Genomic DNA, 26,139 nt, shown 5'->3' on the forward strand with positions numbered 1-26,139 from the left:
CTGCAGGACACTGGCTATGGGAGAAGGCTTGAGTCTAGCAGGAGGTTGGGGGTTAGGAGTGACTTGGAGTGCTGGATGGGGAGCAGGTGCTCACCAGCAGCTACCCATCCCTCCTGCTCCAGGCAGCAAACCCCATCTCTCCTTGCAGCTCCTGTTGGTATTGGTTCCTGGCCAATGGGCTAGGAGCTAGGAGTCAGCAATATGGTGGGGAAAATGGAGCCAGCATGCCTGCAGAGCTACCTGGCCATGCCGTACAGCAGGGACAGGGAGTTTTGAAGAAGCTAGACTACCGCTGGAGTAGGAGTAAGGGGAGGAAGGAAAGACAGGTAATTTGAAGTCTCAAAAGCTTGACAATATCCCTTTAAAGAAAAAAATATGTCGGTGTACACTTGCTTGTTTCTATGAATGGCACAAACACACATTCATGGCAAAATATTTTTCCATGGTTTTCATTTGTGCTAGCTTGCCATGATTGTGCTTTTCTTAATTGTTTGCTAATAACATGCAAAGTGACTAGATGTAAATCAAGTCAAGTTCTCCCTTCATTCCAGGTGGTGGAAGTGGTGTAAAATGACAAATGGACCAATCCAGAAAGGAATTACAATGAAGGCAATGATTCCAGAAAACAACCTTTGCCCTCTTTAAGAGGAAGACAAAAAAAATGCAGCAGATATGAATTGCACATAACATTTATGTGCTATCTTATGTTTTAAAAGTGCGGTACGAACATTAACCACTTCATCCTTTTAAGTATCTTGGAGGAAGGAAAGGGCAGTAAAATCTGGCACTTCACCAACTGAGAAGTTCAGTAAACAAGCATTTCTGATCTGCTCAGAAATAGGGTTGCCAGATGTCCGGTTTTGAGCTGGACAGTCCAGTATTTGAGCTTTCTGTTTGGGAAACAAATTGAGAAAATATAAATGTCCGGTATTTTCTAAATAAGATGTAATGTAGATTGTGATGTAATGTCAAGTGTGTCCGGTATTTTTGTTGAAACCATCTGTCAACCCTACTCAGAAAACACGGTTTATAGTGCAGTTGATGCGGAAATGTGAGTGGGGTTGCAGGGAACCCTCTCTGAGGGACCTTGAGTCTGGGATGGGCTTGGCAGAGGTTGGGATACAGGAGGGGCTCGGAGTGCCAGATGGGCAGAGAGTGCTCTATTGTTAACAGCAACATTTCCATTGCATTGCATTGAATTGAATCTTCAGTGAGTATGTTTGGATATAAACTGTTCATCATGGGACTTACAATCCAAAATGTAAAAATTCTCTAGTATTTGAGGATGAGACAGTGAAACTAAATTCTATGTTTTTATTGTGGTTTTCAACAAATCAGTAGATTTCATTAATGGTGAGATATTCAAACTCTTTGATATTTTAAGATATTATTAATTCAGACAGTCTTTTTTAATAAGATTTTTTTTAACCTAACAGCCCCTTCAAGATTAAACAGTGTTTCAAGTGGGATGTAACTGGGAAAGAAGTTTACAATGTTCTCCTTCAGATTGTTTTCCCTAACATTTGTGGAAATGAATTCTCCTAGTGCAAGTTAAGACTCCCTCATCATGACTTTATTTGGGAAAAATTCCCATTTTTGACCTCTGGTAGCTGTATCTGATTAAAGAAAACGGAATTAGAATACTTTGAAAATATTAACGTCTGGGAGTTTTAGGACTCTTTAAGGCCTCTTGAATTTCTCTTTAACATTAGCTATTCTATCTCTGGCTCAAACTAGATGAAAATAAAAAAGTGTTAAGGATGATTTTTATCCCTCTTAAAACTCAATCTATTTTTTTTTCACTATGGCCTGAGAACCACGCAGTAGGAGTTGGGCTAGTAGATGTAATGTATATACACAAGGGCAGTCCTCCGTTTTATTTATATTTAAGTACCATAGGTGCACATTTGTTATTGCCTTCAGCCAACATTTATATTTTGGTACAGTTGATTTTGCTGCTGTTATTCTTTGGTTGTTCTGTATGCAGAATGAGGGGAAAAGACTGAATCTCAGTTCAGTTTAATTCAGGGATTGCAATTGCAGATGAAATGCTGTAGCCTTTTCTTTAGGAAAGGAAATGATCCTGTCAGATTAGAGGCTATTGAACGTTCATGTTAATTGCAAGAGTGGTTATGTGCAGTCTAGTAATTATCTGTAATTTTAAGGAAGACAGATGTAGCATTAGCTTCTGACTTTAGATAACAGCCTTATTAATTTTCAAGTGAGCAGCAGAAGAAGCAGATGGTGAGATGAAGGAAGTAGTCAAATGTTTGCCATTGATAGCTCTTACTTTTGTGTAATAAATTTGGCTGGTGATTGGCTAAGCCAGCAGGGTCCTGATTGCTATCAGGACTCTAACCAGCTGGGTCCTTCCTGGGGCTCTTTTCAGAAGGCTGGTGCATGCTAATGTGTCTTAGGACATGACAAGCATTGTTTAAGTTACAATGCAGTGGGATGGTTCTATATAAATAGACACGCTGAGACCAACAGATCCAAAGCTTCCTCATTGAGAATCTTTGGTCCCTGAAAAGCAAAACATGAACAAAAAACTACACTTATTACACGCTGATCCACTTCTTTAAGAAGCAGTTAGGTATGAGGATTTTTGCATTTCAGATTTTGGTGGAACAGTATTTGGTTGTATTGCCCCTCTAATGTTACTTGGGATGATAGGAAGAAATGTTCAGTCAGACATAGCCTTTTTTGTCAAATATTGCTGAGCATGCAATTCAGGAAATTGCCATTTATGGGGTAGACAGGTGGCATGGATCATCTTGTTCTGCAGAGAGCCCCACCACCACTGATAAAAGTGTGACACAAACAAGGGGAATTGCATGCAGGTCCAGTCATAGAATACAGCTGGCGGGGTCCTTTTTTTAACTTTCACAATAACTAGCAGCTCAACTGACGCCAATTGGCAGCTGTGCAGACAGTTACAGAAACAGCTAAGGATGTCATTGGCATGAAGGCTCTCCCCCTGCCCCCAATAGTTGGTCAAAAGAGTTGGGACCTGGAGGTAGCGGGAATCATACGCTGTTTATGCTGTGATCATTCGGTGGAGGAGAAGCGAACACATTCATCTGGGCCATCATTCTAGAATTGTGACAAACATTAAATTGACTCCAGTGATGTCGATTTTAGTGAATGTGTTCAGGGTCATGTTAATCTATGTGAGTATAGCATAGTGAATGTATATAACAAATAAGGAGAATACTTATGTGTTGCAGCATATACATTTTTTTTATACAGTAATGACATTTAGTTGGAGTGTTGTAGGCATAATTTTCGAAGACAATTCTGGCAATACTGATATCTTTGGACATGTTTCTACAGTGTTATGAAACGTACCACTGGACGATATGTTGCAAGATTTGAAAGGACCAACTTTAAGCAGACAATTGGCAGGTCAGTTTCCTTAATTACAGTAGACTATTGAACATTAAATAAAGAGGCCACTGTTTCCTGACAGCTGACTTGTATCTGCTATGTTCTTCTGCTTTTGGCGGGATGAACATGATTGCAGCTGTATGTGTATTTTTTTCTCCATTTGTCCACAAGTAAAATTACCAAGTTTGAAATGTCAATAACTAAATAACAAACCACTGACTTTCATCAGACATGGCTTGGTTTTTTGGTCAGTAGAGCTATTTATATGAGCAGGGACTGGAAAGGGTTTGCAAAGGTAGCTAAGAGAAACAGATGCAAGATCAGATAGGGCACAGCTGTTAGAGCAGGGAGAATGGGGAAGTCATTGTGGAAGGGAGTGGATTTAAGGAGGTATTTCAAGGGTGAAGGGAAGAGAAGGTGCTTGGCAGAGAAAAAGACTTAGCAAACATATGGGAGCAGCATGACAGAACACTAAGTTCAGAGAATAGTAAGGGAAAGGAAATTGATAGACCGTGGAAGAGGAACAAGCGGGAATGAAAACAGTTGGATAGATTTTGTTTGATTTTTGTAAGGGAGATTATGGGTCTTGTAACTGATATTGTAAGAGACAAGAACCCAATGAACAGATTCAGATAGGGAGAAGAGGTGGATGGAGTTGTAGGAGCTAATGATTTTTCCATTAGCATTTTCTGGTTTTATTAGGGATGTGAAAGGTTAACTGGTAAGCATCATGCATTAAAGGTGATGCTTACAGGTTCCAGTTAACTGTTAACTGGTAGGATTTGGAGCAGCTCTTTGCCTGCCGCAGACAAGGAGCTGCTCCAGCCCCATTGGGAGGCCCACTGCAGAGAGGCACTTCTCCGGCTGTCTGGAGCAGCTCCTATCCGCAGCAGGTCCGGGCGCCCCGCAGGCAGAGGCTGCTCCAGTGTCTGGAACTGAGGCACACCACAGGCAGAGGCTACTCTGGCCAAACCTATGGCGGGAGGGGTGCTCCAGCCTGCCCCCTTTAACCAGTTAGACATAATGTTTAACCGGTTAACCAATTAAACGAGATTTTACATCCCTAGGTTTTATGTTAGCATTTAGACAAATTTGATTTAAATTTCATTCTTAATGCCCAGTTCAAACCATATCACATCTATATATTGGAGGAGATTCCCATCTGGTGTCAATTATGTTCATGCCATTGAAATCAATAACACTGTGGAGATGTACCCCTGGTGAGATTCTGGAGCATCACATTTAATTAACAGTTGTTATGATAAGAAGACATACTTTGTATACAGTTTTGATAAGTATTTGTTCACTTACAATCTGACTATATATTTTAGTGGTGTTTTGGTTTACTGCTTAGATTTGTCTTTAGTCCATAGTCCCATATTCATGGTCAAGAAGGCTGCAGTTGAAAAAAAATTATAATAGAGTTTTAAGAAAGTGCATGTTTCAGTTAACTCTTCCTTCTGGAAATCAGTGATCTTCAAGAAGATTTACACAACCAAAAACTAAAGTTGTATTCAACTTCAGTGAATTAAACCTTAATTTGTCCTCACAATATAGCAATACATATTTATGCTTCATGGAAGTTTTGAGTTCAACTCTGAAGTAAAACATTGTAAATATGACTAATTAAAGCAATATAGCATGTACATGATTTTTCAAGAGCCATATAATAATTTTTGTTAAGCAGAGAAGCCTGATTGGATAGATCCTCATCAAGCTACATGCTGCTGTAACTTAAAGAAATATAATAAAAATCCTATCAGACAGAAAAATCCTATGCATATTTTTGCTGAAGTTCTGTATATGAGCATATTGAACATAAAACTGCAGCTGTTGTGCATTAAATTTTCTCTGAGAAGAGCTGTTGGCATGCTGTATCCTGCCTTCAGTGCACTGTAGAGAACCCAGTTGAAAAGCAGGTTCTGAATATGTCTTGTATTTCACTTACATGTATGCAATATGACACACAATGCTGAAGTTGTTATTTTTTAAATATAACCTCTTGGTAACACTGTTTACTGTCTTGCAAGAGTTGGGCATAGGAATTGTCACATTTTTATTGACAATTGATTCTCCTATACAACAAAAGAATGGTCATACTGGGACAGACCAAAGGTTGGGACAGACCAAAGGGCCATCTAACCCAGTATCCTGATACTGTCCATCTAACTCAGTATCCCACTCCCCGAGGAAGTGAACAGAATAAGTAATCATCAAATGATCCCTCCTGTTACCCATTCCCAGCTTATGGCTATCCCGGCTAATAGCTAATGATGGACCTATCCTCCATGAATTTATTTAGTTCTGTTTTGTATCCTGTTAAAGTGCTGGTCTTCTCAACATCCTCTGAGAAGGAGTTCCACAGGTTGACTGCATTATGTGAAAAAATACTTCCTTTTGTTTGTTTTAAACTAACTTCTGTCTATTTCATATGGTGACGCCTACTTCTTGTGTTATGCAAGAAAGAAAACAACTTTTCTTTACTTACTTTCTCCACACTAGACATGATTTTATAGTCCTCTAACATATCCCCCCTTAGTCTCCTCTTTTCTAAGCTGAAAAGTCCCAGATTTATTAATCTCACCTCATGGCAGCCGTTCCAAATCCTTAATCATTTTGGCTGCCCTTGTCTGAACTTTTTCCAATTCCAACATATCTTTTTTGAGATGACATGAGAGACTCAGTGAGATAATACATATGATTGGAATATTGGTATAGAAGGGTACAGTGTGCTCAAGAAGGATAGGCAGGGAAAAAAGGGAAATGTATATGGAAAAAATACATTTATGAAAAATGTATACACTTGGACTGAGGTGATGATAGACATAGGGGACAGATTTGTTGAGAGTCTTTGCATTAGGTTAAAAGGGGTAAAAAAACAAGGGTGATGTCATATTAGGGATCTACTACAGACCACCTACCCAGCCAGAAGAGGTAAATGAGGCTTTTTTAAACAATAAAATCATCCACTGTGCAGAATTTGGTGATGATGGGGAACTTCAACTATCCAAACATATGTTGGGAAACTAACAGAGCAGGGCACAGATTACCCAATACATTCTTGGACTGCATTGGAGACAACTTTTAATTTCAGAAAGTTGAGAAAGCTACTAGGGGAGAAGCTGTTCTAGTTTTGATTTTAACAAATGAAGAGGAACTGGTTGAAAATTTGAAAGTGGAAGACATCTTGGGTGAAAGTGATCATGAAAACATAGAGTTGATGATTCCAAGGTATCGTAGAATGGAGAACAGCAAAATAGAGAATGAATTTCACGAAGGCAGACTTCAGTAAACTCAGAGAGGTGATAGGTAAAGTCCCAAGGGAAGCAAGGACTGGTTGAGGAAAACCAACTGAAGACAGTTGGCAGTTTTTCAAAGGCACATTATTTAGGGCCCAAAAGCAAGGTATTCCACTGCATAGGAAAGATAGAAAGTATGGCGAGAGAACACCTTGGCTTAACCAGGAGATCTTCCTTGATCTAAAAATCAAGAGTCATCTAAAAAGTGGTAACTAAGTCAAATTACAAAGGATGAATATCAGCAAAAAACACAGGTATGCAGGGGCAAGATTAGAAAGGCAAAAGCACAAAACAAGCTAAATCTAACTAGAGACATGAAGGGTATCAAGAAGACATTCTACAAATATATTAGAAGCAAGAGGAAGACCAAGGACAGGGTAGGTCCATTGCTCAGTGAAGAGGGGAGAAACAATAACAGGAAACTTGGAAATGGCAGAGGTGCTTAATGACTTCTTTGTTTCAGTTTGTCAAAAAGATTGATGGTGATGGGATGCCTAACATAGTGAATGCTAGTGGAAATGAAGTAGGTTTAGAAGTTTAAAAAAAGGACAATTTAAAAATCATTTAGAAAAGTTAGATGTTTTCATATCACCAGAGCCTGATGAAAAGTGCCCTAAAATACTCAAGGACCTAATAAAGCAGGTATCTGACCTTTCAGCTATCATCTTTGAAAAGTCATGGAAGTCAGGAAAGATTCCAGAAGACTGGAAAAAGGCCAATATAGTGCCCATCTATATATATAAAAAAAAAAAAGAAATGAGAACAACCTAAGAAACTACAGACCAGTCAGTTTAACTTCTGTGCCAGGAAAAATGAGGGAGCAGATAATGGAGGAATTCATCTGCAAACATCTGGAAGATAATAAGGTGATGGGTAACAGCCAGCATGGATTCGAAGAATATATCACGTTAAACCAATCTCATAGCTTTCTTTGAAAGGATAACAAGTCCTGTGGATGAGAGAAGTGGTAGACATGGTATACCTGGCATTTGTTACGAAGTTGCATGACCTTCTTATGAATAAATTAGAGAAATACAACATAGAGGGGGCTATTGTCAAGTGGGTGCATAACTGGCTGGATAACCCTTCTCAGAGAGTAGTAGTTAATGGTTTGCAGTCAAACCATTGGGGTTCCACAGTGGGGTTCCACAGGGGTCTGTTTTGGGACTGGTTCTGTTCAATATCTTCATCAACGATTTAGATATTGACATAGAGAGTCCAACTGGTCCCTGAGTTGCGAACTGTCGACTTACGACCGTTTGCATTTATGACCGAAGCTGTCGTAAATGGTGGACCCCGAGTTTCAAACGCGATCCGCGCTTACGAACAGCGCGGTCGAGTGTAATTCTATGGGGTCTGACTTACGAACAAACCGAATTACGGACCAATTGCTTGGTCCCTAACCGGTTCGTAAGTCGGGGAGAGGCTGTATGCTTAAGTTTGCAGATGATACCAAGCAGGAAGGGGTTGCAACCGCTTTGGAGGATAGGGTCATAATTCAAAATGATCTGGACAAACTAGAGAAATGGTCTCAGGTAAATAGGATGAAGTTTAATAAGGACAAATGCAAAGTACTCCACACAGGAGAGGACAATTCATTTCACACATACAGAATGAGAAGTGATTGTCTAGAAAGGAGTACTCCTGAAAGGAATTTAGGGGTCATAGTGGGCCACAAGCTTAAATATGAGTCAACAGTGTGACACTGTGGCAAAAAAAGCAAACATGATTCTGGGATGCAGTAACAGGAGTGTTGTGAGCAAGACACGAGAAGTTATTCTTCTGCTCTACTCTGCATTGATTAGGCCTCAATTGGAGTATTGTGTCCAGTTCTGGGTACCACATTTCAAGAAAGATGTGGAGAAATTGGAGAAGGTCCAGAGAAGAGCAACAAAAATTATTAAAGATCTAGAAAATATGAGCTATGAGGGAAATCTGAAAGAATTGAGCTTGTTTAGAAAAGAGAAGACTGAGGGGGGACATGATAGGTCTTTTCAAGCATCTAAAAGGGTGTTATAAGGAGGAGGGAGAAAAATTGTTCTGCTTGACCTCTGATAATAGGACAAGAAGCAATGGACTTACATTGCAGCAAGGGAAATTTAGATTGGACATTAGGAAAAAACTTCCTAACTGTCAGGGTGGTTAAACACTGGAATTAATTGCCTAGGGAGGTTGTAGAATCTCCATCACTTGACATATTTAAGAGCAGGTTGGATTGGCATCTATTAGGGACAGTCTTCTAGACAGTGCTTGGTCCTGTTCTAAGGATAGGGGACTGGACTCAAAGACCTCTTGTGGCCCCTTCCAGTTTTAGTATTCTATGATTTTTATGAGGCAACCACAGCTGCACACCGCATTCGAGATGTGGGCATGCCATGGATTTTTATAGAGGCAACAAGCTATTCTCTGTCATATTCGCTATCCCTTTTAAAATTATTCCTAACATTGTTTGCGTTTTTGACTGCTGCTCCACATTTTCAGAGAACTATCCACAAAACTCAAGATCTCTCTTTTGAGTGGTAATAGCTAATTTAGTCCCTACCATTTTATACATATAGCTGGGATTATGTTTTCCAATATGCATTACTTTGCATTTATCAACATTAAAATTCATCTGCCATTTTGTTGCCAGATTCTGCTGGTTTCCATCTACATAGATTTTTCCTACCAGTGTTTCTGAAGTGACATGCTCATAAAGCAAAGGCGTGTGAAGTGCGATACATGCTGATTGTTCACAATATTGATTGTAAAAGTTGTGTGCCCCCTCTGCATTCAATCAAACCCCTGCTATGGTTCAGTTGACAAACCTGCAATTTCTAGATATGCAAGCGCAGTGAGCAAAATTATCCTATCCTAGGAGACCATCTTGGTTACATCAATCTTGCAGCCCACTGAGATTGAGTTCCACTCACTCGTGTGGCCCACTCACTAGCTTAGGTTGCCTATTGCTGACCTACATATATTCATATTCTGTTTTATCATATACAAATATGCATTTGTCTTTTTATTATAGACTGTAAAGTTTACTTGATTAAAATATAATTTGTCATTGATTTTGCTGGAGCCAGAATTTCAGAACTTCCATTAATTTCAGTGGAACAAGAAGTTCTCCAGTGTCTTGTAAGGAGTCCTTTCTTTCTAATCAATATATAGTATGTACTTCCAAAACAGTCATTTGTCCTATTTCTATAGAAAATTTCAAAATATACTTTATACCCTTAGGGCCAGATTTTCAATGGGTTTCTAAAAATACACTTGCAAAATGTACAAGTTCATCAGTTTGTTGGTTTTTGGGTTTTTTTTGTTTTTTGTTTTTTTTTGTCAGCAAACAGTTGCAGTTGCAAGCACATTTTTAGAGGTTAGTCTTTGGTTTTGAGAATTTGGCCAGGGAATTCAAAGTTAATAATGAAGGTCCATCCTTGGTTTATGCCATGGTGCCTAGATATTGCATCTGATGTCGATGTGTTTTTAAATTTGGGGATTTCTCCAAACCTCAGAGAGCTGACACTACATCCAACCTGCCAGTTTCCTATTCCTTTAGATTCTTGGGCTACTGGAATGTGGACCTGCCAAATGAGGCTTTCTAAATTATTTGGTAAATCTTAGTTTTGTGTTGTGGGGTATACATCCAACATAAGAGTAACTGGGCTTAGAGTAGCTGGGCTTAGAAGTTACACACGTCATTTCACTTCCTTTGTGATTCCCTGTAGATTGTAAAACACTTCTTAATTTTAAAATTTGGTGAATTGCACTGTTCAAGCCCCAAAGTGATGCTGTGCATAAACCAGAAGGAGAGAAAAAGGAAACCATGAGATACAGCTGAGTAGGGGAAGTTAATTGCACTGATAGTAGGGATACAAGGAACTGCAGGAGTTTAAATCAATAACATCACAATTACTGCTTTCTTGCACAAACTAACTTGTTTTCAGTTGGGAACAGGTTCATGGTTACTCCTTTAGCAGGGGTTGCGACTTAGATGGGCCCATGATGCCTAGACTCCAGGAATATTCCTGACCCCATGGCCTGGCACCAACAAAGTTTGGGTCCAGATCTCTCCCCCAGCCTTGCCTGCTGTCCCTGCATGTCTCTCTCCATGTATCCTTCCAGCCCTGCCTACCGCCCTGGGTCAGGTTGAAAAAGTCTGATGGCTCCCACTTCCAGCAGCAACACAGAGGGGCTAAAGCAGCTTCCTCTCTCTTCTTGCTCTGTATGAAGCTCCTGGCACATCCCTGAGGTGTGTGTGTCTGAACTCTGCCCCTGCCCCAAGTACTCTTGTGGTCAGTGTGAGCTGTGAGGGGGGCTGTGCCTGGGGACATCAATAAGTAGAAACCCCTTGACCCTCTCACCTAGGAGCTGCTGCCAGAGGTGATATGGTTCACTTATGGGATCATTGCACCCCTTGCCTTCACCCTTTCCTCATGCATCACCCTTCTACTCCCAAACTGCCTCCCTAAGCCTGCACCCCTACCACTACCTGTACCCTAATCCCGTGTCCCAGCCTAGAGCCTGCATGCAAACACTCACTGCACCCACACTTCCTCTAAGAGCCCAACTCTTCACCCCTTCCCCAGCCAAACTCCCTCCCACAGCCCGCATCCCTTTCTCACCTAAACTGCCTTCCAGAGACTCGGTAGGTGGGGGCGGGGAGGGACTTGGAAAAATTCTATAAATATGCCAGCCCTGGCCTGTGGGACAAGTCTTCTCTCTAAGGGCCTCCTCCAAATATGTGATCTGGTTGTTTGGGGGAACTCTGCATAGTGAAGAGTGGGTGGGAGAAGGAGGGGAACAATTGTGCCAAGCAGTGTAGAAGGAGTGTCATTTGATTGGCTAGTGGGGGCCTCCAGCCTTTCTTGTGCCTGCTATGGTAAGGATTCTTGCATGTAGTAATGTCTGGTTTCCCAGATTCCTGCACCCTGCCTTACTCAGTGGAATTCAGCAGCTGTGCTGCTAGGAGACTCCACTGTGTGTGTGTTGGGTTACTCCAGTGCATGCTATATGGAACATCTTAAATCTACCTGGACACTGCAGTTGCTGCAGAAGTCAGTGGCCCACTTGTTAAGTTGTGGATGTCTTTTCTGTGAGCATCTTAAGCTAATTCTCTATGATCTTCACTGGCGGTGTGTCTTGGTTTTGGAGTTGATTTTGAGATGTTGGTTCTGATCGGTAAAATTGTAAATGCCCCCCTTGGGTCATACTATCTAAAAGACTCCAAATTAAATTTTGACTTTAAACATTTTGTGTTTCAATTCTCGATCTGTAAAATGGGAATAATAGTACCGCTTGTTTTACAGAGGTCAATATTCACTAATATTTATGAAGCACTCACTTATTAGAGTGATGAATACCATAGAGAAACCCATGGGAAAATTAATTCAGTTTCAGAGCAGGATTTGATGAGGTCTAAACTGCACACTGCATAATGAGGAGAAAACAAAATATTGCATAGCTGCTTGTTAATCAAGCTCCATCGTCCTGTGCCCTTACTGTGAAAGGGTTCCTGTGGAAAATAAAGTATGTGTTTATATAAAGTATGGAGTTCATGTATTTAGACTGTACCATAATGCAAATGCACAAGTGGGCCAAATTAAGATTGTACAGGCAACCTTAAATTCAGGCATTTCCCAACTTTTGAATGCTTAACTTTGCAACATTTTTTTCCATGTTTAATGTTGCTATAGTTTGAGACTTAACCTATTTTTGGAGAACTTATAGAAACCCTTTGGGAAATTTATATACTTTTGAAAAGGTTCTGTTTTGCATTTCTGCTACAATGATAGCTATATTTGACCAACCAGGCAACATAAGATTTGCCAAATATTAGGGAAGATAGAAAACTGGAAATAGAAAAGATCTATACATTTTATCAAGTTTAAAGTTCAAGTATTTTCCATATGTATTTTTCATAGCTTTGTCCATTCTTGGGACAAACTGTGGATCAGACTCTGAAGTCCTAACTTGTTTTTTGTTTCACCTTTTCTTGGTGAATATAGACTTTTGGATATAGGTCCACATAATCTGGTTTTCCTATCTTACTCCCTAGCCCTAACAAGCTAGACAAATACTGAAAGAAGCTTTAATACCAAATTCACATGCAAAGTATTCCTAGTTTGCATGTGGAAGATAGTCTAGTTGAAAACCCAGCACCCTGCACAGACTAGCAGCCTGCCACCCCATGCTGCTGCCTCCGACAAAGAGACAGCAGCGTGGGGTGGCAGCAGCCCCTGTCCAGGGAAGGGTCCTAGCTTCTGCAGACAGAGGCTGCTGCCGTGGAGCAGTCTCTGTCTGCGGGGAGCTCAGGCAGCAGCACAGAGTGGGGGCGCAGGCAGATCCAGTGCTCATGGGGAGACAGCTTTTAAGCCAGCTCCTCGTGGGCACCAGTTCCCACCCTCGCCCTTGCTGCCTGTGATACAGAAACACAGAGAGGGGGATACATGTGTTCGAGAAGATTAACCGATAAGCCTAGGCTTTTCAGTTAATTGTACAGTCCTACACAATGACATCCCTACTGGCAACTGAGGTATTTTTACAAGAACTAGCATGCTTAGTACAAAAATGGAAACATTATATGGTGTATGTCTCATTACATTAGTTTGTGTTTCAATTGAATTAATTTGCTTCATGACATATTTGCTCTTTGAGTAACACTCTTTAAAGCAATCCTAGCCTAAAAACATCTAAGTAGGCAGTCTTCAGGCATGGTCCACATGAGCTTATGGGCTGCATTGTTTGCTTTAATTAAATTATTTAGCATACATTATCCATACCCTAGAGTCTCTGTCATGTATCTGGACACCATCTGCTTCTGGAGTCTGGGGCAGAACTTTTGTCTTTATATCACACAATTCCTGCCCTTTTTGTAGCATATGAAACTTTCTTGCCTTTCATTTATGAACTCTGCACCGGTTTGCTGTTGATGTAGTCATTGCATATCTTCTGTGATTTGATACAATAGAGGAGTTGAGTTAGTGCATGAGCTATGAAGCAAGACTTGGGATGTCACAATGACAAGATGGTGTGACCCCAAAATAAACTGAGATGCTGCTATGTAAGAAACGCAGATTTCTTCATTGGTAAGGATAGTAGAATCTAGAAAGAAAACTGAAACAAAATTCCTACAGTGAACTGAAACATAAGCATGACATTGTCTTTCTGTTTAGTTTAGACTTCAAGCAGAAGTAAGATCCATGTAAGATCTGTCAGTTTTAGAATATATTATTTATATGAGGGAAAGAAAAAATATCTTGCTTGAAAAATATATTTTTAGAGGAAGACTTCAAAAACATAAGTGAACTATGGTTTACATTTCTGTACTTAGTTAACTGATACTTCTTAATTTGTGCAACGCATTGTTATACCTGGCTTAATTTATATAATTAATATTGTGTTAAATAATTGATTATAATATTAATGACTAACTCTTTGATTTTTATGATTTCTATGAATTTGTTTAAAAAGTCTGGAAGGGCATAAAACACTGAAGTATGGTTTTGTTTTGTTTTAAAGTCACTTATTCATCTGTCATGTACTAATGGTTTATATTCCTATGAGTCTGCCAAACAGCTGTAGATGAGTGAGCAGGATTTTTGGCAACTTGTTCCTTCACCCAGAAGTTCCTTATCTGCTTTTCCACCTCTTCCTTTATCGCCAAATTTTGTACAAGCCAGTGCTTTGAAGGCTGAAGTGGTAGAAATAAAAAAGGTGGAATACTCGATGACCTCTTGAGGTCCCTTCCAGTCCTATTATTCTATGATTCTATGTGGGTTGTAATGATCCCCCGGTGCTCATTAAGATTGATCATAAATATGTATGAGGCAGAAGGAGGGTTTAATGGCTGCATCCTTTGTCTGCTGCTTTTCATGTTGTTTGGAAAGTGGGTAACAATCTAGTTGGTACACTGTTTAAAATAAAGGATTGTTACCAAATTTTCTAGCAAGCAATGTCACCTATATTATTCAGTGAATAGAGTACCATGCTGAAGAATCTTACCCATATTTCACTTCATTCTTGGGGTGGTAATAACATAAAGATTTCCATATGGAGTGAGACCGGGGTCCATACAGTCCAATATTCTGTCTCTGGCAGTGTGATTAACCTTCAGTCCTCTAGTCCCAGGTTCTAGCAGTCAAGAGTTTTAAGGACACCCAGAACATGTTGTTCTGTCTCTCATCATTTTGACTAATAGCCATTGATGAATCTATCCTCCCATGAACTTAATCAAATTCTTTTTGGAACCAAACTGTATCTTTGGCCTTCACAAAATCCATTGGGATTGAGTTCTTTCAGTTGATGCTGCATTGTGTAAAGAACTTCCTTTTGTTTTAAAGCTTCTGCCTATTAATTTCCTTGGGTGAACCCAGTACTCTGATTATATTAAAGGGTAAAAATAACACTTACTTATTCCCTCCCTCTGCATCATTCATGATTTTATAGACATCTATGATATCCCTCCCTGTAGTTATCTCTTCTGTAAGATGTACTGTCTCAGTCTTTTTTATTCTCTCCTCATATAGAAGTTGTTCCATTATCACAATCTTTGTTGCCCTTCTCTATTTTTTCCAGTTCTGATCTATCTTTTTTTGAGATGGGGCATCCAGAACTGCATGTAGGTGTGGATGCCCTAGATTTTATAGTGGCATTATGAGATTCTCTTGCCTTCAGTTAGTCTATAAGGTGCCACAGGACTCCTCGTCGCTTTTGCAGATTCAGACTAACACGGCTACCCCTCTGATTCTTGCCTTCTTATATATCCCTTTCCAGATAGTTCCTAACATTTGTTACTTTTGTATATTTTTAAATCATGACTTTGAGTTAAGGCCCAAGACTGTCCTACATCTCACTCCTGCTCACTGAGAATGGAGGCTTGAACTTTGGAGTGGAAAATGTTCATGTTTTAAAGTGATACCAAGTCATGTTGGGGCTGGGGAGCATTTTTGTTTAAAGATGTAATACAAACTTTGGTATAAGTATAAACAGCTTTCTGTGGTAAAATATGCATACTCTAATAATAGTTAAAATAGATTATATTTTAATTCACGTGTTTCTTGTAAAAAGCTAGCATTAAATCAAGGTTATGGCTTTGAAATCCAAGGTCTGAAAAGTCAGTAAATACAGCAATAAGACTGAAAACTGAACATCAACTGTTACTCCTTGCTGTGCCTTAAAATATAGGGTCTCTGTATGTCCTTAATTAGGTAATTCAAAATTGAGAATTTCATATGTAGGTAAACACACTAAATTACAATATTCACACTTCATATTTGACTTGAAGGCTCTTAATCAGAGGTACAAAGTCAACTACATTTGAGCAAAATCGTTTTGGGAAGTTATATGTGAACATTTAAAATTAAACATTGCAGTGTCTGAGATGAGATTTTTAAAATAATTCTGTAGTTTCAGAGAACACGAAGTTTGAGCCTGCCTGCTGTTCTAAGACTTTTTCCAGTGTGGAAAATAAATATAAATTTACTCTGGCTATCATGAAACATCTGTAATCTTCTTTAAATCACTAGACTAGTTTTCTTCAAACTTTATTTGTTCCTTAGCTCCCATTGATATGCATCTACCACTTAGAGTGAACAAAAACAATCTGAACATGTTTGTACAAAACAGTCTGAACGTTCTTGTAATGAGCTCATTCTTGTCTTTTTGCTTCTGGTTTGTAGATCATGTACACTTTATGACACTTCAAATATTTTTGAATGTTTATAGACTAGTGTCCATAAATATAGATCTGGAATAATTTGCATCATTATGTTGCTTCAGTTCTGGTTGATTTTAGTTTAGGTTTGGAACGAAACATACAGCACTGTGTAATTGTCTTTCTCTGATACTTTTTTCCTTTTTGGCTTGTGAGGGTAGGTTTCACATTCCATCATTTTTCAGGTATCATTTTTCAGGTATCTAAAAGGGTATCATAAGGAGGAGGGAGAAAACTTGTTCGTCTTGGCCTCTGAGGATAGAACAAGAAGCAATGGGCTTAAACTGTAGCAAGGGAGGTTTAGGTTGGACATTAGGAAAAAGTTCCTGTCAGGGTAGTCAAACACTGGAATAAATTGCCCAGGGAGGTTGTGGAATCCCCATCTCTGGAGATATTTAAGAGTAGGTTAGATAAATGTCCTATCAGGGATGGTCTAGACTCGTGGTCACGAACAGGTCAATAGCGATCGACTGGTCGAGCGCGAGGCCTCAACCAGTCGATCGTGAGGCATCCTGTCTGCCCCGCCCCCGTTTCCCTCCCACCCCCGAGAAGCCTCACTACCTACTTCCAGTGAAAATGGAGGTAGTGTAGGCTTCCCAGGGATGGACAGAAGTCCCGCAGCTTAGCGCCACTTCTGGCGATTCCGGAAGTATCGCTAGCTGCTCTGCTGGGTGTACTGTGGGAGGGAGCATCGGCTCCCTGCACCGCACAGGAGGGGTGAGTCAGCCCCGGGGGAGGCACACGCGCACAGGGTTTCCCTGCGCCAGGGGGAGGTCGGCCCTGGGGCAGATGTGCACGCGGTGGGCTTCCCTGCGTGGGGCTGGCCCCGGGGTAGGCATGCGCGCGTGAGGCTTCCCTGCGCCGCGGGTGGGTTGGCCCCGGGGCAGGCACGCGCTGGTTTCCCTCTGGGAGCGGGGGAATCTTGGGAGGAGGCAGATACAGGGGATTCTCTGCCTCCACTGGCACCCCACTCCCCACCCCAGAACTCTGTCCCCACTCCCCACCCCACTCCCCGAACTCTGTCCCCAGCCACAGAATTCTGTCCCCACTCTCCTGTCCCCACTGGCACTCTGTCCCCTGCTGCAGAACCCTGTCCTCTGCCCTCCCAGCGCTCTGTTCCCTCTCCCCTGCCCCCAGCCGCAGATCTCTGTCCCCACAAAATGTATAATTATAAATGCTTCATTTTAGATTTAAATAGCATGAATAAAAAACAGACCATTTATTTCATAACTATAAACACGTGATTTTAATTTTATACATCGCATAATTTAAAAATAAACTGTTTATCAGAGTGTTTAAGTAAGGGCTGGAGATAGCAAATGATGGACAAGAGGAGAATAGAGAGGGCGGGGCTTCAAGGAAGGGGTGGGGCGGTAGATCTTCGCCTGTTCGGAGATTTAAAAAGTGATCTTTGGTGTAAAAAGGTTGGAGACCACTGGTCTAGACCATATTTGGTCCTGCCATGAGGGTAGGAGACTGGACTCGATCTCTCGAGGTCCCTTCCAGTCCTAGTATTCTATGATTCGAAAAAGTAATAAACATTGAATGCCAAAGAGGGCATTATTGTTTTTGATTTACATAACATAAGAATGGCCATATTGGGTTAGACCAGAAGTCCATCTAGCTCAGTATCCTGTCTTCTGACAATGGCCAATGCCAGCTGTCCTAGAGGGAATGAACACAACAGTTCATCATCAAGTGATCTCTCCCTGTCACCCACCTCCAGAGAAACAGAGAGTAGGGACACCATTCCTACCAATCCTGGCTAATAGCCATTGATGGACTTATACTCCATGAATTTATCTAGCTTTTTTAAAACCCCGTTAAAGGTGTGTAGCATATGCAGCAGCACAGCGGGGATCTATCATTTCAGTAAAAATGGAATGAGATTTCATTATTCAATCTAGATGGAATTTGCTTACTATTGTGATTAACGCCCTCATTCTCCACCCTGCCTTTCATCAGTTCTCCTTACTAACAGCATATCTATAGCCAGAGTTGTTAAATAACTTGACCCATTTTTGAGAGATTATTCTTAATGATTCTGTGGTGATGAAACATTTCCAAGGGCTAACTTTCGCTATGGGAATATATTGTTCTTTTGGGACTTGCATCATCTTTTTTTTTTTTGTTTTGTCTACATTTCAGCTATTGTGATTGCCTCTTGGGGAAAAAAATGTATTCTTTGTATTCCCTATTAGTAAATCCCAGATCTTTTTGTGTTGGAAACCACAAACTCTCTGTGAAGGAAAAGAAAAAAATTGTATATCCAGAAAATAAGCCAAGAAGTGACAAGAAGGGTGGGTTTTACATGGTCATTTGCACATTTCAGCAAGGCCAGACTAACATGGCTACATCTCTATTACTATGTCATAGAAGAGTTATTTGGTAGTTAGTTGTTTTAAAGGATGACCCAAAGTTCCTAGTTCACACTGCTTCAAAAGCAGTTGTCATAGATACTACTGTGTGCCATGTTTAAGGAGTTGAAAAATAATGCAATATAGCCTTAATTACCAATGCGTTTTAAAGGTAGACAGGCTTTTACCAGCTGGGAATGAAGTATGTGGTTCTCTGTTTCTTCTTCAAGATTTGATGGCATTGTATACATTTCAAAGAGGGTAGAGAGCTACGTTCCATACATTTCCTTTGGTATTTGTGATATCACCTCCTGCAGAAGAAACACAGACCCACAAAGTCAGATTCTGTCAGGAAAATAAGGGAAGAAATTCCAAAAACATTGTGTTAAAAATTGAATCATAGAATCCTAGGGCTGAATCATCGAATCCAGCCCCTGCCCAAGGCAGGACCAGTCCCAACTAAATCATCCCAGCCAGGGCTTTGTCAAGGCCAGGACTTAAAAACCTCTAGGGATTGGTATTGATATTTCAAAATCTGGCAAGTTATTCTGTTGTTTTTAAGATCATATATAGCTTTTTGTATCTTTTGCTATAAAAATCATTACAATTCACCTTTCAAATTTAAAAGGACAGAGGAACAAGTCAGACCTGCATTCTGAAAGTTTGTAGTCCTGTACCACATGACATGAAGCAGGTTATTTGAACAAATCACTTACCTTCTCTGCTCCTTGGTTTATCCATCTTTTAAGTGTATTTACAGGAAACCCCTGAGATGCAACTGCCCAAGTTGTGACGCCCCGCACTTAACAACCATTTTTGTAAGTGCAGAAGGGGCTGAAAACCCCCAACTTAGTCCTTAGCCTGCATTTATGATGGCGCACACAGTGCCTGTCGTAAATGAGGGTTCAAGTTACGACGCCCCAACTTGTGACGCTTCCCTAGGAACCAATCACATCGCAAGTCGGGGGCCACCTGTATAGGCTTTTCTATACCATGCCTCGTCTTAGTATCTGAACACCTCAAATAGTTAATGTATGTATCCTCACAGGGATGTGAATGTTTTACTGGTTAACCAGTAAGCCTCACCCTCAATGAGAAGGCTGGAGCAGCTTCCCATCCGCCCTGGGCACGAGACTGCTCCAGCCCTGGTGCTGTCTGCTGCAGATGCAACTGCTCCAGCACTTGCTTACCACAGACAGGTGCTGCTCATCCCAGATAGTACAGACCCTGCCTGTTGTGAGGAGAAGTGTGTGGGGGGGGGGCAGTTGCAGCTGGGTTGAAGTAGCCCTTCTGCCCTCCCTCCCTTAATTGATTAACCAGTTAAACATAACGAAATGAGATTTTTCATCTCTAATTCGGATAGAGTTAGGATTACCCCTGTGTTACAGAAGACAAACTGAGGCATGCATACACTAAATGGCTTGCAAGAAGTGAGAGAGCCAAGGAAAGAACCCAGATCATTTCATATTGCATGCCACTAAGACCATCTTCCTTTTAGATGGGGCTAATTCTATTTAGGACCGATAATGGTGCTAAGGGATTTGATTGGAATCTATTATTTGTCATGTGAGGGTCTACAGAATTCTCTAAAGTTATATTATGAACTGAAATATTAGAAGTCTTCACACAATCATTGATCTGTCTTCTGAGTTCTTACTTCTGAGCCCAGTGTTTGGAGCACCTTCATGTTACCACTAAACTTGCTGGTCATCTCTGGTTTCCTGCAGCACTGTTTGGGATAGCTGACAGTTGGAAAGTCACATGATACAGAAAATATGTAGTATTAAAAGAACATTTTAGGGATTGCCTCTGAACACTAATAGTTTTTCAGTTGGAAAAATATATATGTACCTATCTGACTTGGTAACACTTTAATCACCCTTCTCAAGATGCAACTGACTGATGCACGTGGAACTGGAAATGATATAGTTGTCTTGAAACACACTTGTCAAAATTCTGACAAGGTAATTATAAGTGGTAAGTTTACCAGGAACCAAATGAAATTCTACCTTTTAGGCTCTTGTCTTAAGCTAATTTTTGAAGGGGTTTGGGTGGATTTTTTTTATCATTTTTACTGTTTTTTAAGAAGCTTTCTAAAAGCCACAGTGGAAGATGCATCATGAAGGTATGTACAATGAACTTAGCTGAGCTGTATAGCTACTTTTTAAGGTAGAAGAGCATGTGAGGCAGTAGAAAACTAGGACAGGGCAGATAAGTGTTTTGAAGCAGATGAATAGGGCCTTTCAGAAGGGGTTTGCACAAGTGTAATCTTAACTATTTATTTATGTTTGACTTCTGTGTTGTTATAAGACTGCTCCTTCTAGCTCTTGCTGTTTCAGAACAGTGCTATTTGACCACTGATATGAGTGTGGTGTGAGAAGAATAAACAGAAAGCTATGTGGCTGCATAAAGCTCTTTCTCTTTAATTTCCCACATATTTTGGGAGGGTGGGGATATCTTCTTATCCTATGCCCTGCAACTAGAGATGGGTCCCAGGAAATCCTCCCACTCATTTCAGCCCTATGTTACTGGGCAAGCTAGAATTATGGATGGATTTCTTAATACTTTAGCATATGGGCTTAGATGGACTTGATACTTCTCTGAGGGGGGAAAGCATGTCTGTTCATTATACAATCTGCCTGCAGTGTTTCAGCTATGCTGTTGCAGAGTCCTGATCCTGCTTGCATTGAAGTCACTGGTAGAACTTGAATTCAGTACGGGAAGGAATGGGCCCACAGCATAGTGTAACTCTCTGAACAATATGAATCAGTCCACATGAGAAATCCACTTCCTTGACACTACAGCACTATTAAATGATGGACAAATTTCCACCATTCTATACCGGAAACCCACTGACTGCTACATTTACCTTCATGCCTCTAGCTTCCATCCCAGACACATTTCCCAATCTATTGTTTATAGTGAAGCCCTAAGATACAACCATGTTTGCTTCAATCCCACAGAGAGACAAACTCCTACAGGATCTATATGGAGCATTCCTAAAACTAAAATAACTACCTCGAGAAGTGAAAAAAACAATTGACAGAGCCAAAAAATTACCCATGAACTACTTCAAGAAAGGCCCAGAAGAGAAAACAACAGAATTCCACTCGTTCTCACTTAGGGTATGTCTAGACTACATGCCTCTGCTGACAGAGGCATGTAAATTAGACATACCGACATAGTCAATGAAGCGGGGATCCTTATGCTTGCAAAAGGAATATTGTTGTAACAATAAAAGTTTTCTCTTTTCTTTTTATTAACCTGGCATTGGTTACTTGTGTGTCCTGATTTTTATAATAGGGCTGAGATTTCCCAAATGATCTTTCCCCTAATCTCGTTATTAATATTTGGGTGGTAGCAGCAGAAGTTTTATTCCCAAAATCTAGGTTTTTAAGATTTGGGGGGAAGTTTTATACCAAAGCCTGGTAGATAAGGCTTTGGGGTACACTTGCTGGCCCCCACTTCTGCATTTATCATGCCAGAGTGGGGAAGGAGCCATGACAACTGCAATCAGCCCCAGTGCCAACTTTGCCCACACATCTATACCAGCGATTTCATCACTGGACCCAACGACATCAGCCACCAAATCAGAGGCTCATTTAACTTGCACATCGACTAATGTGATCTATGCCATCAAATGCCAGCAATGACCCACTGAAATGTGTATTGGACAGTCTCTACGGGAAAGAATTAATAGACACAAATCAAATATCTGAAAAGGCAATTCACAAAAACCTATTGGAGAACTCTTTAATCTTCCTGGACACTCATTAATGGCTCTCCAAGTTGCTGTTGTGTTTGAGGCCAATTCCACAAGCCAAATACATAGAGAAGGATTGGAACTTAACTTCATTCACAAGTTTAATTCTTACGCAAATAATCTGAACCTGGATATAGGGTGGCTCATACACTATCTTCCATCTTTTACTGACTTAACCAACCAATCAAACAATGGAGGTGCTAATGGATTTTAGCCTCTTGTAACTATTTGAACTATCTACTCAATGTCTCTTTTTTTCCTCTCCCCCTTCCCTCTCCACTTTGCTTATTTATTCTTGGATCTGGACTTCTTATACTCATCTGAAGAAGTGGGGTTTGCCCATGAAAGCTCATGATACCATTGACATATTTTGTTAGTCTTTAAAGTGCTACTAGACTATTTGTTGTTGTTTTTTAAAGTTTTTTCTCGTAGGGAGACAGTGCTAAATAAAAGAACTGCTCTGTTTGCATCTGACAGGCAGAGATAATGTAGTTAGACCTGGAAGCATTTAAAACTTCTAGAATAGTGATAGAAATGTAGCCGTGTTAGTCTGGTGTACCTGAAACAAAATACAGGACTATGTAGCACTTTAAAGACTAACAAGATGGTTTATTAGATGATGAGGTTTCGTGGGCCAGACCCACTTCCTCAGATCAAATAGTGGAAGAAAATAGTCACAGCCATATATACCAAAGGATACAATTTAAAAAAATGAACACATATGAAAAGGACAAATCACATTTCAGAATAGAAGGGAGATGCGGGGGTGGGGGGGGGGGGAGGAAGGTGAATGCCTGTGAGTTAATGATATTAGAGGTGGGGAAGGGTAGATGTCTGTGAGTTAATAGTATTAGAGGTGATAATTGGGGAAGCTATCTTTGTAATGGGTAAGATAGCTGGAGTCTTTGTTCAGCCCACCGCAGAGAGTGTTGAATTTTAGCATGAATGCCAGTTCAGAGGAGTCTCTTTCAAGTGCAGATTTGAATGCCTTCTGAAGTAGGATGCAGGTGAGTAGGTCATTGAGACAGGTGTCCTTTCTGGTTGAAATGGCAAGCAACTGTTTTTTCTTTGTGATCCTGTCTAATGTCTGTTTTGTGGGCATTGATTCTTTGGCGAAGTGTCTGAGACGTTTGTCCAATGTACATAGCAGACGGACACTTTCAGCACATGATAGCATAGATTATATTTCTGGAGGCGCAGGAATATGTGTTCTTGATCTTATAACTCACTTGGTTAGGCCCAATAATGGTATCAGCAGAGTGAATATGTGGACAAAGCTGGCAACAGGGTTTGTTGCAAGGGAAAGTACCAGGGTTGGTATTAGTGTGGTATGTCCTGTGGTCATATGAACAGATTAGGAGGGCCCTTCCAAAATGCCTAATCAATGCAGGAAGGGAGGCCTGGGTAAATGAGGTCTGAGAATAGAAAAATCCTCTCCCTACATGTATTTTTTTCCCCCTAGTGATATATGTTCTGTCTCTTTACCCAATTTTATATTTTAATGATATAATAAAGTCAGGGGGAGGGATAGCTCAGTGGTTTGAGCATTGGCCTGCTAAACTGAGGGTTGTGAGTTCAATCTTCGAGTGGGCCATTTAGAGATGGGGGGGAAATCTGTCAGGGATGGTACTTAGTCCTGCTGCGAGGGCAGGGGACTGGACTCGACTCAATGACTCTCAAGGTCCCTTCCAGTTTTATGAGATTATATGATGAAAGGGAACCTCTGGAGTAACTTTATTTCCCTGTTTCTGTAGGCTGCAAGGACAAGAGGATGGGAAGTCCAGTCATTAGGAAACTCTCCTGAAACTTGGGATACCTGGCTCCCATTCCCCACTCAGTCATAGACCTTAGCTTCTCAGAGCCTTAGTTTCCCATCTGCAAAATGGGAAGGGTTAGTGCTTCCCAACATCACTAGGTGTTATGATGGTAATTACATGATTTTGAGCTTCTTGGTGCTATAGTGATGGGAGCGACTAAGAAGATAGAACAACATAAGCCATTATTCATCACAAAGTAAACATAGAACCAGAAAAGACTGAAAATAAAGGAGCTTTGCCTTTTAGGTGTCATTGTGCAGTGTTGGAAGTGCCTCATCAGCCACTACTCAAGCAAAACACATGAGTTTGGTAACATTCTTGCAGTTAAAACTACATCCTCACTGAAGCAGTGCTAGCGATCCTGCCTGTGGTGGGAGCATAGCCTGTGAAAGAACCTGGGGTGAGAATGCGGGGCATTTCTCAGACTATTAGCCAGAATGCTCTTCCAGCTCACAGTTGTTTCATAGCAATACTTCATTCTGGCATTAAATGTTATATCTCAAGAATTGTGTTGTAAATATGTTATTGGTAATACAATACTCCATCATGGACTATATTATTTAAAGCAATTCAAAGCTGTTAATATGACAGAATTAAAAATGAGCTCTGAGAAGGCCTGTGTTGTGGGGGGAGGGGGGCATCCCTAGAGTTAAGGTGTTCAAACATTTGCAAGAGACGTACGTGTGACCACTGTTCAGCATGCTGCAATATGCACAGACGTGGTCGTATGAACAGATTAGTCACTTATCTCACTCAGCTGTAGGAACTGGCTTTATGGAAATACTGTGTTAGAAAATAAAATGAGTATGGATGTGATGGGCGGGAAGACAAGAAAGGAGCAAAGTAGGTAAGGAAGTGGGTTTCTGCTTCATTGTTTCCATGGGTAAAATAAAGAACAGTTTTCTGTGTCTGTGTGTGTGTGTAGTTTGTTTTAAATCCTGATATAGCCCAGCACATTAATAATGCTTTTCTCAGGAGTATTATACCCCTGTATATCTGCTAGCCAGACCTTAATATTCCTTAAAGCCACGTCTTTTTGTCTTTGCCAATTTTTTGAGAAATCAACATTTCTTCAGTATGTGGACTAGTGTTTCCTACCTGGGCCATCCATCCTAGCACACTGGGGTCTCATATAGTAATGCTACTTCTTTAAGAGAAACTTTTCTCAGCCACAACATCAAGCCCTTCCAAAGGGGTGCTTCCTACTCTTATTACAAGTTGGACGTCCCTGGATCCTTGGGACCTGACCAGTCCCTAATCAGGAAATTTGCTGGACCAGGGAAGGTTCCCTGCCACAATCACTCAGCCCTCTACTCTCAGTGCTGTCTGCTCTGGGGGCCCCCTCTACTGCTCCCAGCCCTGGCTGGCCCTGCTGCCACCGCTCTGGCTGGAGGCTCTCTACGGGCTCCAGCAGCCCGCACTGTTGCGGGCTGCCATGGGCTCCGGCTCCAGCCCCGCACTACATTGCTGTGGTTCCGACTCTGACCCCACTGCCACAGGCTGCCAGAGGCTGCTGTTGGCTCCAGCCCTGGTCCCACTGCCGTGGGCTGGCTCTGGTCCTGATTCCACTGCCACAGACTCCCAAGGGCTGTTGAGGGCTCGACCTCCTGCTCTGCAGTAGCCTGTGGGCTCTGGCCCCATGCTCCTGCAGGCTGCTTGAGGCTCTTGTCCTGGCCCCATGCTGCCAGTCCCAGCCCCAGTCCTGTTGCCACAGGCTGCCGAGGGCTTGAATTCCTGCCCTGTGGCTGCTCATAAGCTCTGACCCAACTCCTGCTGGCTGCCCAGAACTCTGCCTCTGGCCCTGCTTTACCACAGGCTG

At 41.1% G+C, this 26,139-nt stretch overlaps 1 protein-coding gene across 5 annotated transcripts in view; it reads left to right on the forward strand.

Moving 5' to 3' along the window:
• AFAP1 (actin filament associated protein 1) overlaps positions 1–26,139 on the forward strand; it is a 174,912-nt gene that overhangs the window by 48,864 nt on the left and 99,909 nt on the right. The window contains exons 1-2 of one of the 5 annotated variants that reach the window (XM_089777791.1): positions 3,147–3,170; positions 3,334–3,405. The exons of 3 other annotated variants lie outside the window; for them this stretch is intronic. In XM_089777791.1, the coding sequence (XP_089633917.1) occupies positions 3,360–3,405 (46 nt within the window). In that variant the 5' untranslated portion in view covers positions 3,147–3,170; positions 3,334–3,359. Of the gene's footprint in view, positions 1–3,146; positions 3,171–3,333; positions 3,406–26,139 lie in introns of those variants that run through there. One more of the 5 variants, XM_089777790.1, reaches the window with a different exon arrangement.

Source organism: Pelodiscus sinensis, chromosome 4, assembly GCF_052426305.1.
Source record: "Pelodiscus sinensis isolate ZL-2025 chromosome 4, ASM5242630v1, whole genome shotgun sequence".
Classification (NCBI taxonomy): domain Eukaryota; kingdom Metazoa; phylum Chordata; order Testudines; family Trionychidae; genus Pelodiscus; species Pelodiscus sinensis.